This window comes from Thamnophis sirtalis, unplaced genomic scaffold (assembly GCF_051295495.1).
Source record: "Thamnophis sirtalis isolate CommonGarterSnake01/CBP01778 unplaced genomic scaffold, rThaSir2_p1.2 scaffold_12, whole genome shotgun sequence".
Taxonomy (NCBI): domain Eukaryota; kingdom Metazoa; phylum Chordata; class Lepidosauria; order Squamata; family Natricidae; genus Thamnophis; species Thamnophis sirtalis.
Window position 1 is genome coordinate 31162758 of NW_028261392.1, and position 15617 is coordinate 31178374.

A 15617-nucleotide genomic window follows, 5' to 3' on the forward strand; every position below is an offset into this window, starting at 1 on the left:
ATCTTCAATAGAGAGATTTGCAAAATTCCTTTTTTCCTCTTTTTTCTATAGAAGTATCTCCATATCAATTATCTTTAAGATATCTATCTCCATGGGATGGATATAAATGAATAAGGCAATTGGCCACTATTAAAGTGGGTTAGTTGTTGTTGAACTTTGATGATACAGCTTAGGTGTGCTGGGGCAGTACCTGCCCTTGGGTTTGTCCACCCCTGCTATAGGATGTTCTGGATGTTACAATTCTCTACAGCAGGATGCTTTAATTATTGTTCACACTATAGAAATTAAAATAGGATTGAGGTTTATGCTTTAATCTCTTTAAATATTTGATATTGAATAAGTTATTATTAAACATTAAAAAATATACCATAAGATTTTTAAACTTCAGAGTTGTAAAATTCAAAATAGTTTATTAGTGAAAATATATATTGTACTTCGGAATTCAGAATTTTTTAAACAAAAACTGCAATCAACATTTTTACTTATAGGTAAATCTCTTTGAGTTCAAAATGCTTATTTTAGATAAGAGTATTATTAAATAACCTAGGTACCATTGAACTCAAATAATTTTATTTCCGAGTACTGAAGTTTGCAATATTCATTTAGGTCCTGTCCAAGTATAAATAACAAATGATTGTCACTATATTGTTGATTCATTAACACAGTACATGTCCATAATTGAAATACGTTCAGTTTTTATTTCATGTAAAATTTAAAAAAAAGTGAGCTGAAGAGGGAAAGGAAGTGTGCTTTGCATCCTTAATACGTTCCATTATTTTAAACAAAGTTCAAAATGTTTGGTATATGCCACTTCCTAGAGTATAAGATGTATATTTCCTAATAAAATAATATGAGTAAATATTTTGAATAATTTGTAAATATACAGCATAATTAAGGCACAGGGAAATAAAATACCAAAGGTTCCAAGAAAAAAATCCTTATAAAATTCAAGTAGTTGAACTCTGTTGACACAGAAATATATTGGCATCTCACACTTTGGGCTTCAGACTTACCAGAATGTGAAAGTATTCACTGCAGTTCTCAAACAGTTACCATTATCAGAAACTTTCTGAACAAATCATTTCTGCACTTGTGATAGCTTGGGTTATGGTTTGCTTACAATTCATCCCCAATTTGACTACTTTTTTTAAAAAAAGAATCTCAATAACTTAAGTTATTTCTGTTGAGCTGAAGACAGAATCAACAAGATGTCCTGATAAGAATATAAACTTCCTAAATCTTAAGAATGTTTGCAATTGCCATTTTCCTACGATAGCAACATAATATTGGAAAACTAATGTCTTATCAGTTCATAAGCTAATATTAAACAAGAACTCATTGCTTACAAAAAAATCTGTAGTCTTTTGTCTCATAATTTTTAACACCAGAGGTGACAGTTTAGAATCAAAGGAAATGCATCTCCTTTCCTGATTCTAAATAATATGAAGTATAAAATTTATTAGTTAAAATATACTTTAAAGCCCTCACATCACAAGTCTAATTTTGGGGTGGAGGGGATTATTCTGACTCGTATTGGTAAATACTATGGCCACCAGCCCATGAATTTTTCTAATATTTTTCTATATACTTAACCATGTAATCCGATATCTGTCTACAGAGCTGAAAGCCATTAAATTCAATGGGATTTTAGTGTTTATAAATTGCCAGCTTTAACAGTTTTACTTTGTTTTGCTCCAGGAGTCACTCCCTGGCAGGCACATGATCTTAAGGTCTAGATTATTTGCCAAGAGAATTTGCTTTCCTAATCTGCTGGGCTGGTTGAGAATTTTGGAAATTAAAAGATCAGCACATTTGGAAAATTCTAGGTAAGAGAGACTGTGCTAGATGATGTTCATTTGAGATCAGCATCAGTAGTCCAAGAGAGTGATTTCTATTGCAATTTAAAGGCTATGTTTTAATCTTCCACTTAAGACTGAGTTCTCTAAAAATCTATATAAACACAGAATACATAATTTAAAAGGTACATATAGCATTACATAAGACATTAAAGATTTTATGGCAAGGTATATATTTTTGAATTAAGCTAGTCATGCAGGAGGATTTTTTAAGAGCATAGATTTCATAGACACGATGAAAGTAAATGGGGATATGAATCTTGTTTCCTTAATTTTGCATAGCAAGATGAAATATCTCATTTCCTTCCTAGAGTTTCAGCCAATTTTTTCAGTCTCTTCTTGAGCTCCAGTGGGAACTTCTCATAGCACTTCTTACAGACAGGCTTCATATCAAATTCCACAAATTTATTTCTGGAAAAAAAATACATTGTTGAAAATTAACCTTCACAATACAAATTAATATTCACAATTCACCATAAGTAAACTTATTTCTCTTTATATATATAAAATTTCAGTTTAAATCAGGAGAAGCAGAACATTATACAATCTGAGACTTGGTTAACATCTGTCAGAAAACACTTTCCAATAAATCTGTCCATCCTATTAAAATTCAAGAATATTCTTATTATTTTTTCAGAAAACCACCCTACCTCAGCATAAATACCATATTTCATTTCTGGCATGATTCTCTTCACCACCATGTCTTCCAACATATATAGAAAAATAAACTTTTCTATGACTTGTCCTCAGTTTCATAACTTTTGCCATCTTGATGTTTAGGAACCATGAAAAATCCTGAAAAAACAGTGACTGCTTCGGCCAACTGCTAAAGGTGGAAGATGAGCATTTCAGATACTTAACAATGAAATCAGCTGCCAAAAACAAACTGTAATGCTTGGTCATCCTTGACAGCTGATAAAAAGAACTGGGAGAATTAACCTGTTCAGTTAATTTATGCAATGGTACCCTGCTTCCCAAAGTTGTTGAAAATTCTCAAAGTGCGGCAAATGTCTGTTGATAGGAAAAGTATGACCAATGCATTGAAAAGTTTTGCAGAGACATCTGTGCCACGAATGAAAGCAGCATTGCTCACCACCTCTATCCATTTTATAATCACACTTATCATGTTGTGCGCACATGGCAACAGGAAAGGGGGGGGGCTTTCATTGAGACTTATATTATTTTGATCAGGGGTGTCAAACACGTCACGTCATCACGTGATGCATCCTGACTTCCCTCCCTCCTTTCGCTAAAGTGGGAGTGGGAATGGCCAGTGCATTAAGCATTGGGCACGCGGGTTTGACATCCCTGATTTTGATGAACGAATTGGATCTTGGAGATACAACTGCAACTTTGAGAAAAGATTGGTATTTAGAAGGCTAATAGTTCCCCATCTCTATTCATTTCTACTCACCACCTATAAAGCGCTCCATGGTAGTGGATCTGGCTATTTGAGAGACCGCCTTCTGCCAATTACCTCCCTGCGTCCCATCAGATCGCATAGAGTTGGCCTCCTCCGTATTCCATCCGCCAGTCAGTGCCGACTGGCGACTACTCGGAGGAGAGCCTTCTCTGTTGCGGCTCCGACACTATGGAACAATCTCCCCGTGGAGATTCGTACCCTCACCACCGTCCAGGCCTTCCGCACAGCCCTCAAGAACTGGCTAACCCGTCAGGCCTGGGGATAATCTTATTTCGCCCCTCCCGAATGCTGAGTGAATGTTGAGTTTTATTGTCTAATTTACTTTGTGCACATTTCTTTTTTCGTATTGTCCCACACTCCCCTTCCTTTTTTGATTGTAAGCCGCCCTGAGTCCCCTCAGGGAAAAGGGCGGCCTATAAATAAACAAATCTAATCTATTTCTATTTTTCCTTTGGGTGCTTTCATGCTTAACTTTTGAGTGGGGGCTTCTCCATATAATCTTGATTATACGTGCAGCTATGTATAGTATTTGAAAGTGTTTTTTTAAAAATGATTTTAAAACCACCGTACTGTGCAGCCATGTGTGAAATAGAGAGCTACAAGCTTCAGATAATATCTAACGAAACATTTCTCTTTAAGAGGAAATTCTTTTTTCCTCTCTTAACATCTGCATGTAGAATTATATGGATAGTGTTAATGGAAGAAGTCATATACAGTGACTTTACACGTCCTGCGACTATATAAACTAGGAGTTGATTTCCAGGGTAAAAGCCTAATTTTCACACATAAAGCAGATGATAAAAATGCTTTTCCAAATAACTTTTTTGCCAAATATCTCTCACGTTAGAAGAGTGAATTGATTACCTTTAAAAAGGCATATGTTCAGTTAATATGCTACACGTTTTCTCAATAGATTTGTTCTGAATGAATGTTTGTAATTGATGAATTTCAACCAATAGTTTCATAAACTGCAAGATAAATAATGCTTTAGGGATCCATCAAAATATTTCATGTAGACATTTTATCTTTTCCTCTTTAACTGATGTGGAACAAATAGGTTGGATAGGAGCAGAAATAGGTTGGATAGGATAGGTTGGATAGGAGGAGACTATCACAAATGAAATTACAAAGTTTCACACACACACAAGACTTTTCTTGGGCCAAATTGTTGAGGTGGGGGCAGTGGTGAAATTCAGCTGGTTTTATCCGGTTCAGGTGAACCGGAAGTGCTAGCGGTGGGAGGCTCTGCCCACCCACCAGGACGTCATCACGTCCTGTTTTTGACGCTCTGCGCATAAGCCGAAGGCCCTGCGCATGCACAGAGACGTTTACATTTGCAAACTGGTAGCAAAGGTAAGTTGATTTCATCCTGGGTGGGGGAGGAAAAAGCAAGTCTGATCACAGGGAACAGGACCTATTGGTCTAGACAGGGGGCTGAATGTGTTGAAATCCAACATTTATATATTTTAAAAACACCGTTTTACGCACCAGAACAAAAGAAGCATAAAGAAAACATTTTCACAAACTAACCAAAGAAAGGGAGGAGCACAGTTGGTGAAAGGTAGAAAGGAGAGCTTTACAGACAGACAGGCTTTTTCTTTTTATGTTTATCCTTGTCCTTGGCTTCACGCTCTCGCTTAGCAAGCCTCCGTTTAAATTCTTCTGGCATTTTTTCATAACAGTGTCTGCAGACAGGTTTGAGATCGATTTCAACAAATTTGTCCCTTTCAGGTTGAGCAAAGAAGGAATGGAGGAGAGAAGAAGAAAGAATCAAGATACAAGTAAAGGAGAAAGAATTCTTCAGAAAAATAGAAATAAAAGGAAAGTAGTGAATATACTAATAGGAAAAGATATCCTTATTTATTTTCCATGGACTGCAGTATTGCAAAATACTTCTATCACAGCAAGCTTTAAAAAAAAAAGTGCATTCTTCCATGTACTAAGATTTTAATGAAAGCTCTTCTAGAGATAGTTCTCAACTCATGACCATTTATTTAGTGGCAGATCAAAGCTATGGCAGAACTAAAAAAGTGACTTATGACCAGTCCTTGCACATAAGACTGTTCATCCCCAATCACAATCACATGATCACAGTTCAAACACTGGTTATGTAGTTACATCAGGCTCCAAAAACCAAGAAAGACACATAAGAGTTACTTCTAAGCAGCTTCCTTTGTTGTTCCTCATCCATAAAACCTTGCCAAACTAAACACACCATTAAAGATATATTCTGAGACCTTCTAGAGAGGAGCTATATTGATCTTTTTTCTCCCAACCAAATAGATGCTAGATTTGCTTAACAATTGTATGGTCCATGTGATGACCATGATCGTAAAATCAGGCACAAGTCAATTGACAACTGCATTACTTAGCAATGGAAGGTCCAGACCCAACTGCGGTCTTATATCAAGGACCACATGTGTTTCTAAAGACAGGAGACATACCCCAAATGCACTGCAGATATTCCAGATATTTAGCACATCTCTTGTGCTAAAAGAGCAACTTGAGCAACTCATTAAATTTACAGTTGCTGTGTCCCGAAGTGCTCTGTGCTGTTGAACTTCTTTGACTTTCATCCAGCTGTAGTCAATAGAAATTTATAGTCATCTGTTCTCCACAACACCTTTCTACTTGTTCTATTTCACAAAAATGTAAAGCAAACATTATAAGCACCGATGAAAGATAGAAGCATTAAAGAACATAACCTAGCTTCTGTCTTGTTTGGACACGGCTTTGGTGTGCCTCATCTCTTCCTCCAGACTTTCTGCAACAATCATAAATATTTTCCAAGGGAGGCCTCAATTTACAAGTGACATCATCAACTCTGTGATTATTTCCCCAAACGCGTATACTTACTTCAGTGTTAACTTGGTGTTACAAGTAGAACATGCAAAGCAATTTACACACCATGCTTTATTCAAGGCAGAGACAACTACAAAAGAACAAAGAAAAGACAAGATGAATCAAAACAAAACTGACTGCATGTATTATCATACATTCATAGCCTACGTCATGGAACTAATATTGACAAATACAAGGTTGTCCAAATCATCAGATGTGGTCTAACTCTACATATTTGCATAGGCAAAATTTAGTATTGATCCTGTGATGATGGACATTTGTACAACATGTCAGCACCAAGACAATCATACTTAGCCCTTAAATCAGGACACATTACATATTGATATGGTGAATCAATAGCTGTAAGCATCACCTTGAATGGCCAGGAGAAAGGGATTACAGGGCTAGCGGTTCAAAATTCTGGACAGCACTAGCCTTTCTATTCCTCTCCCAAATGTTCTGATTCTAGGCTAAATTCAGGAACTGGTATCACAGGACAGCTGACAGAGCTGAAACAGATGTCTGTTGCAGGCAGTATTGCCTGGAGCCCAGACGTGGTAAGTACCGTATTTTTCAGAGTATAAGACGCAACTTCCCCCCCCCCCCCCAAAAAAAATCTGGAAACTGAAAACTTGCCTTTATATTCTACATTTGTTATCAGCCAAAAACAAGCGCACATAATTTTTTCCAAGTGTTTTCTTCACTGCATTTGCCTAAGCCTACAGTTTTTAAAAGTTCAATTTCAGGAAAATCTTTCTTCACCAGTCTGCCCTATGTTCTGTAGTAGAAAAGTTTACAACACCCCACAAAATAATTCAGTAAGGGTAATTGCCAGGCCTTACTCTTGATATCTGTATTCCCCCAAAGTTAGATGACCAGACTGAAGACATAACAAACTCTAACTCTGTTGGCACCTACCCATATTTTTTGGAATATAAGACAAACCTTTTTCTCTCAAAAAAGAGGCTGAAAATCTGAGGGGAATCTTATACACTGAATACAGCATTTTTGCCACCGGAAACCCCACCCCCTTCACCAAAATGGCCATGCATAGCTTTTAGGAAGCTTTCAGAGTGCCTCTGGGGGCAGAAATGAGCGAAAAACAGGCCGTTTTTTGGCCAATTTTGCCCCCCCTCCCCGGAGCATTCCACAAGCCTCCTAAAGGCTATGCATACCTTTTTTTGAGAAAAAATGGGCCTGTTTCTGCGAAAAACTGGCCGTTTTGGGGAGGTCTGCAGAGTGCAAAACCTTTTTTTTTAATTTGCCTCTTTAAAATTTTGGTGCATCTTATACTCAGAAAAATACGGTAGTAGGTGTCCTAAATTTTTCAGCACAAATATGGTAGACCTACTAGAGCTAGCCTATGTTTGGAAGGCATTCAAGATGAAGTACGATATTAGATAAGCAAAATATTCTAATTCATTTACTAAAAAATCATTACTTACTATCAATCAATAGAAAAATGGTTTAAAGGTACAACTCCAAGATTATGAAACCTCCATCGTTTCCCTAGTTTTAAAAGCCTTGCTGAAGATAAGCAAGTCCATTTACATTTATTTTACATTTGTATCACTACTGTTATCTTTTTCCTTGCACCAAGAATTGATTGGCTGGCTGGCTGCCAAATGGCTGACATTATGGCTGAGAGAGATTAGCTGGCCCAAGTCATTCAACCGGCTTTCACTGTCTAAAACAGATTAGAACATAGTCTCCCCAAATCAGTCTGGCTCTCTTAAGTCTAACCCTAACCATTGTGCTACCACTATTCTGATTAAAAGACAACTTATGGACATGTTTGATTGAAAGGATGGGTGGGTGGGGGCGAAGCAATGTCTGAAAGATCCATTCAGAGCTGCATTAGGGATTAAGTTTTATAGGCTGTAGCCACATTTATACTGTTGTTGGTATACTTATTATCTTCATTACAGTAATAATCTATATGCTTAGGTTACAAAGATGTTCCCTGGACTTACATTCATTAATAAGACACATGGAATAAGGCTCAGCAAGAATATGCATAAAAAGTAATAGAATTAGATTGATTTAATTTTAAAGTGCACACATTTTGATTTTATTGTTACTTCCGTATGTTTCATATCAGAATCATATATTTTCATAGGCTCAAAACTTTTGAACCCATCAGGCATTGTGCATCCACTGAGGGAATGGGCGGTATTTCATTTTTTAAAATATATAAATAAAATATATTAAATGCTTTTGGACCCATGTTCAGCATCTTGGGTACAAAATGACAATGGTATTTGGGGTATTTTACTTTGAAATGAATGTTTTAATGATGAAAGTACAGGTAGCCCTCGACTTACAACAGTTTGTTTAGTGACCATTCGAAGTTACAACAGCAGAAAAAAGGGGACTTACGGCCATTTTTTCACATTTATGACTGTTGTACCATCCCGGTGCTCACATGATCAAAATTCAGACACTTGGCAACTGATTCATTTTTATGACTATTGCAGTGTCCTGGAGTCATGTGATCCCCTTTTGCGACAAGCAAAGTCAATAGGGAAGCCATATTAATTTAAGAATCATGTCACTAATTTAATAACTGCAGTGATTCACTTAACAACTGTTATAAAATAGGAAAAATTCACTTAGCAACAGGAATTTTGGGTTCATTTGTGGTCGTAAGTCAAGGACTACCTGTACATATTCATAGAAACTCACCATCTCCTTCAATCACCCGGTTACAGTGGAAACATACATCACCAAAGAGCTGTGGAAATGGAAAATATAAGTCCGAGTCAGAATTTGAATCAGAAGTAAAATTAGTAATGAAAGATATTTTTAAAAAATCTTGTAGATAAAGCTGTAGAGAAAGCTGTTGGATGGCAGCTAGACAGTCTTAAAGGAAATGGATTATCTAGAGCTGTATCCATTGAATTTCAGGCTGCAGCATAGTAGGGAGATAACAATGGTTGCTATCAAGGATCTTTGGTGGAGCTGCAACAGGGGTGGTGCATTTATCCTGGTGCTCCTGCAGTTTTAGATTTAAGGTATTAAGTGTCCCTGGATGAGATTTAAAACATAAAAGGCAAGAAGCAACCATACCTGATTATAATGGGTTTCACAATACGCCAGCCCCTTCCTTTCATAGTGACGATGGCCCAGGAATGGTTTCTCACACTTGGCACAAACAAAATGCTGTGGGGTAAAAAGGTGTGTCCTTTACTCTATATAATTATTAAGGTATCAAATTAAAGTTCACCTTTTTAACAAATATACAGGAACAAACTATAGGAAGGCTGGCCTTCCTCTTGCTCATGTAAAAACCAAAAATCCCACTAGCTTAACCTCTATTTCCTTACACCTCAGTTTTGAAAGGCTACTTTCTAAGATTTCCAGAGTAAATTCCAAAATTCTAATTAATAGTTTAAAAAGTGTTCCTCTATCCAACTAACACTGACTTAATCAAGATTTCTAAAGGAAACTTTCCAATAGTTATGTGAGTAAAGAAGTAAAATGCACCTTATATCTACAATCTGGAAATAAATCACCCTCTTTCTCTTTTTACTCTTTCCTGAATTCACATTGTTATAAACAATAATGTGATCCAAAAATTCAGATCGATCTGATATATCAAAACAGAACCTGCTATCTGCAATCCTTTGTATAAAACCATGTGTAAAATTCAATTTTTTTTTTACTACTGGTTCTGTGGATGTGGCTTGGTGGGCGTGACAGGGGAAGGATACTGCAAAATCTCCATTCCCATCCCACTCTGGGGCCAGCCAGAGGTGGTATTTGCCGGTTCTCCAAACTACTCAGAATTTCCGCTACCGGTTCTCCAGAACCTGTCAGAACCTGCTGAATTTCACCCCTGTAAAAAACTCTGTCTATGGATATATAATGTTCTAGGGGACTTGCACTTTCTCTTAGCTTAATACCACAACTGTGTGCAAAGTTCCCATTAAATAATAATTCTATAATACTAGTTATTTTTAAAATACCAACAGGTGATAAAAGCATATGTACTTGAAACCAGCCACTCAGATTTCAAGTACATGCAAATTAGTTCTACTTCTTTCTTTATTTTTTGTCAGAAGCACCTTCAAATTATAAACATATAATATCCAAAACTGGGCAAATCAGATGGGTATAAAATAGATCATAAAAATAGAGCACATGTAAAAATATGTAAAATAAGTAGGATCAAAACTAAATTAAATTCACTTAGTATTGGGCCATACCAATAGCATTTTCTCTGGCTAGCATGAATTCCACTAAAATGCACACGAAAAAATTTCCGATAGCACTAGCACTAATTGTTTGCTATCAGAATATTCTTTCTTTTTTCTATCAGTTCAGGAATTTCCATTCATGGAAAACCTTATGGATTAGATCATTACAAAGGCTCCTCACTATAAAATGACATAAAGGTAAAGGTTCCCCTCGCACATATGTGCTAGTTGTTCCCAACTCTAGGGGGCAGTGCTCATCTTCATTTCAAAACGAAAGAAACAGCACTATCCGAAGACGTCTCCGTGGTCATGTGGCCAACATGACTAAATGCTGAAGGCGCACGGAGTGCTGTTACCTTCTCACCAAAGGTGGTCACTATTTTTCTACTTGCATTTTTTACGTACTTTTGAACTGATAGGTTGGCAGAAGCTGGGACAAGTAACAGGAGCTCACTTCGTTGCGCGAAGTGGATTCGAACTGCAGAACTGCCAATCTTTCTGATCGACAAGCTCAGCATTTTAGCCACTGAGCCACCATGTCTCATAAAATGACATAGGGTTTATTAAATGTTTTGAAGACTCTTCTTGAATCTTCCAGGTTGAATATACTCATAAATACACTAATAGAGAAACAAAAAGCTTACTTCAACATGCCACTGCTTGCCCATAGCATTTACCACTCGGCCCTCGATTGGCCTCCTGCATGCTCCACAGATGGGTACCCCCATTTTATCATGGCAAGGCAAGCAATACAGCTCCCCTTTCAGTTCTCGAGCTTCTGCAGTCAGTTCCTTTCTGTTCACAAATCAAAGAAAGAATATAAAGCTATTGAAATATAGTCACTTCAAATGTGGCTGGACGTTCTCTGAAAAAGTCATTTTTCTCGCCAAAAGTTATAGCAATTGGCGTGTGTATAGATCACTGAACACACTTTATTAGGCATGGGACAGGCTTTTAATCTAGGTATTGGTCTAGAATGATAAGTGTTGGTCAGACTGTTTACATCAGGCTTGGACAATTTTAATCATCCTATTGAAGAACCACTACTGCTCATTACTGGACATAGAGTTGTTGGAAATTCAGGAAAATCAAGAAAGCCAAAGTTCCTCATCCTGATTTAGATACAGAATTTGGGAGCGCATGACCTTCAAAGTGAAATTTTAATCTTGCCATGAAATAGAAAAAGTAGAGTGCAGTTGAGTGATTGCATAAGCAATACTGAGCTGTTCACATATACTAGAATCCCTTATCCTGAGAAAATGAGACATTTTGAGAAGAGCCAAAGATGAAGAACAGGCCTGCACCTAAACAAGACCAACTACTTTTTACATAAAATGGTGTTACAGAGGAATGTACAGTGATTAAGGCTACAATACCTGACCAGGAAATTGGCTTGGGATCAAGGAATTAACCAGTGGTGAAATTCAATTTTGTTTTTACTACCGGTTCTGTGGGCATGGCTTGGTGGGTATGGTAGGGGAAGGATATTGCAAAATCCCCATTCCCACCACACTGTGGGGCCAGCCAGAGTTGGTATTTGCCAGTTCTCCAAACTACTCAAAATTTCCACTACCGGTTCTCCAGAACCTGCTGAATTTCACCCCTGGAATTAACGTGGATATAACTTTAGAAAAATAGCATTTATTTCTTTGTAACTAATTGGGGAACCCACACTTGAACTTTCTATGTGAGTAATTTTTTGCTAATGTGAAATCCAGATGTGAGCTTTTGTAATCCAGACTGGAATTGTGTAGGAAATGAATTCAGAAAAAACCGTTAGATTTATTGTTAATTAAAAATAATTCACTAGAGAATGCAATTATAGCAATCGTACTTACCACTTCACAGTGCTTTACAGCCCTCTCTAAGCGGTTTACAGAGTCAGCTATGGCCCCCAACAATCTGGGTTCTCATTTTACCCACCTCGGAAGGATGTAAGGTTGAGTCAACCTTGAGCCTGGTGATATTCAATCTGCCAAACTGCTGACAGCTGGCGATCAGCAGAAGTAAACTGCAGTACTGCACTTTAACCACTGTGCCACCGTGGCTCTATGTTGTAAGAGTTAGTGGTAAAAGGAAACTAGGCTGTCAAAGAACATGGTGGCTAGACACCATCAAAGCTGACACTAACCAGAGCATAGAAAAACCTCTAAGAAATAGTACAAGATTGGAAGATGTGGAGAGACTTGACTCAAAGAATTGCCAAGAGTGGGACTGAATGGATAACATCATCCTCATCATCATCATCATCATCCTCATCATCATCATCAAAAAAAAAGAAATATAATTACAGTTATATGTTGTTTGATCCTAATATAGCTATATGGTGTCAGTGCTATGCACAAATAACTGATGATTTAATTATTGAATACAATGGGATTTATACAAGATTGGAATGTGTATCATTTATGGAATATCTTGTTTATTGTTTTGTCTTTGATAAGAGTGGATATTTTGGTTTCAAATTTGACTATCAAGCATTGTGATACCAACACTTAAATGTTAAACTTTCTTTCATAATAGGTTTCCATTACCCGCAGTTGGCACAGTTGAAGTGATCAGGATGGTAAGGGTCATTCTTGAAGATAAGCGGGTGTTCCTCAATTATGGCATGGCACTTTTGGCAAATATATTTGCCAAGACCTCTGGCTTTCTCCCGATTATGGCAAGGACGACAAAGATGTCTAAGAGAAATCAAGGAACAAATGTAAGAAATATCAGAATATTGGAAAAGAAGTTCAACTTGAATTTTTATTTCTGTCTTGTAATCAGAAAATTAACTACAATTTCTGTAAGGAAAAATGATATCCTTTCCTTATAAGAAAAGATAAGGCAAGCTGCTCGCATTAAGATATCTTTTTTTTTTTGAATAAGCAATGTCAAAGACTATATTGCCTTGATTTTTACGTAATTATGTAAAAGTGATTTATCTATTTAAGAAAATTTATATGGCTGCCCAACTTGTTCTCGGTGACTCTGAGTGGCTTACAAGGATAAAATCCCAATATAAAAACAATACAAAAAGCAATAATTCCCCACCTCACTGGCAGCAATAACCCAACAGCTGACTTGATGGGCTTTGTACCAGGTCTTTGGCAGAACTTTGTTTTCAGAGCTTTGCAAAATAGTGTCAAAGTGGGAGCCAATCTTATCTTTGCAAGGATTATGTTCCATAGAGATGGAGCTGCCTTGGAGAAGGCCCTTTGTTCTTGGTCCCATTAGATGACCTCCTTAGGAGAGGGAACCTCAAGCATTCCTTGTCTCCCTGCTCTGGTGGCTCAGGTAGATCTGATTGGGAAGAGACCGCCCTCCAAATAACCTGATTCCAAACCATCTAAGGTTTTGAAGATGACAAGTAACACCTTGAATTGGACTGGAAGGAAATTGGTGGCCAATGCAGGTCCAACAGTAGAGGTGACACATGTGCAAATCTAGGCTTGCACAAAACCATGTGGCCCACCAGATTTTGAACCAATTGAAGCTTCCAAATATTTCAAAAGTTATAAAAATTCACTATGCACACATTTATAATGAAAGGAGAGAAGTAACACTGACCTGCCAGCATTCTTCACAAATCCAATGTCAGCCAGTACCTGTTGGCAGATATCACAACAGAAGCATTCTGGGTGCCAGCTATTGTTCATAGCTTTAATAACCCGACCAATAATGAACTCCCCTAAAATTCAACAGGAGATATTAAAATAAGTTTATTAATTTATTAAAAACTGGGAGATTATGATAGTTTAAGAAAGAAATAAAACATTACTGCCCTCTTACTGTCACTGTCCACTTTCATAGCTTATAACTATATTTAGATAAATGATGTTTAACAGAATAACAGACTAAAAGAGTTGGAAGGGACTGGAGGTCTTCTAGTCCACCCCCCTCCTCAAGCAGGAGACCCTACAACATTTCAGACAAATGGCTGTCCAATCTCTTCTTGCCAAAATATAAACTGATATTTAATTTTAATCCTATTTATATCTTATCAATATCAGATATAAAGCAAAACAAAATATAACTGTTGCATTACAGATTGCTGGAAATTCTGGGAATTACATCATATTTAGATAGTAAATTTGGCACTTTGGATTTAATCTATCAATATAATTTGATATATTTAGGTAGATTTAGAAAAGTAATTGGCATGTCAAGGTATATCATTTTGTTTCAATTGTTCATATTAATGCATATTAAAATCCAACTTTTATCTAATGGGAAGATGCCAAAAAGATAAAAAGACTGGCAGCAAGATGGATGGAATATTAAAAATAACTGAGCTTAACATAAAAATCAATACAGGTTCAGAGCTATGATTCTCAGATGTCTCATTAACTACATGTTCCTTCTATTAGGAAGCTATTTCCCATTATGGAGCTTTGATATATAATATCCTTTATTCATTTTGGCTGGGGAAAGGCAAGCCTTAATAGAAATAAACAGTTTCATGTCTCCTTTTCCAGGCCACTGAATCTAACATTATCTTGGGTCTCTCATGAATGAGTAAAACAACAAGAATCTTAGGGCTCCTTAAAGACTAGCCTATTTTTGTGGCGTAACTTGTAGGTAAGAATCTAACAGATACAGAGAGTATTTTATATATGATTCAGTTAACTCAGGGGTGGGCTTCAAAAATGTTACAACAGGTTCTTTGTCCAGTTGCTGGGTGTGCATGGCCTGCTCGATCTCTGGCACCATGTTTGGGGGGAGGGCGTTTTCACCTTCCCCAGGCTGTGGAGGCTTTCCTTGAGCCTCTGGGAGGGTGAAAACTTCTTCCCCTGGGCTCCAGGAACTTGTTTCTGGCCGCCCGGAACTTCCAGGAGGCCTGTTTTCCCCCTCCCTGAGCCTCCCCACGAACCCTACACTTACCCCACATCCAAAACAGGCCACATGGAGACTCCTGGGAGGGGAGAGACCAGCCAGGGGTGGGATTTGGAGGTTCTCGAACCGGCCATAACGTTATCTACAGGTAATCCCGAATCTGGGCGAACCCTTAGCAGCCCACCCCTGAGTTAACTGTGAAAAAAGATCTAATAATTGTAGAACAAGCACATTATGTACAACAAATTACTCTCTTTTCAAAGCTGACAGAAGGGATTGACTTGGGCATGAATGCTCTTTCAATGAATCCCAACAAACAGAATCAAAATGTGTGCTACTGATCTTTTTTCACAACTTGAGCGACTTTATCAAGCAGCTTATATATATATATGCAGGTGCAAAACACAGATACCTGCAAGCATATTGGTGCACTCGAATAATTCCTAATTTGTTTTTCTCATAATATTACTGAAAACA

The 15617-nt window shown here is 37.3% G+C and overlaps 1 protein-coding gene across 5 annotated transcripts in view; it reads right to left on the reverse strand.

The window, feature by feature from the left end:
- Positions 1-388: 388 nt before the first annotated feature.
- LIMS1 (LIM zinc finger domain containing 1) overlaps positions 389-15617 on the reverse strand; it is a 78703-nt gene continuing 63474 nt past the window's right edge. For 3 of the 5 annotated variants that reach the window (XM_087726739.1, XM_087726737.1, XM_087726735.1), the window contains exons 4-10: positions 13875-13995; positions 12854-13003; positions 10964-11114; positions 9190-9282; positions 8806-8854; positions 6136-6211; positions 4810-5003 (exon numbers count right to left, since the gene is read on the reverse strand). In XM_087726739.1, the coding sequence (XP_087582865.1) occupies positions 4856-5003; positions 6136-6211; positions 8806-8854; positions 9190-9282; positions 10964-11114; positions 12854-13003; positions 13875-13995 (788 nt within the window). In that variant the 3' untranslated portion in view covers positions 4810-4855. Of the gene's footprint in view, positions 2268-4809; positions 5004-6135; positions 6212-8805; positions 8855-9189; positions 9283-10963; positions 11115-12853; positions 13004-13874; positions 13996-15617 lie in introns of those variants that run through there. The other 2 variants (XM_014057854.2, XM_087726736.1) reach the window with 1 other exon arrangement.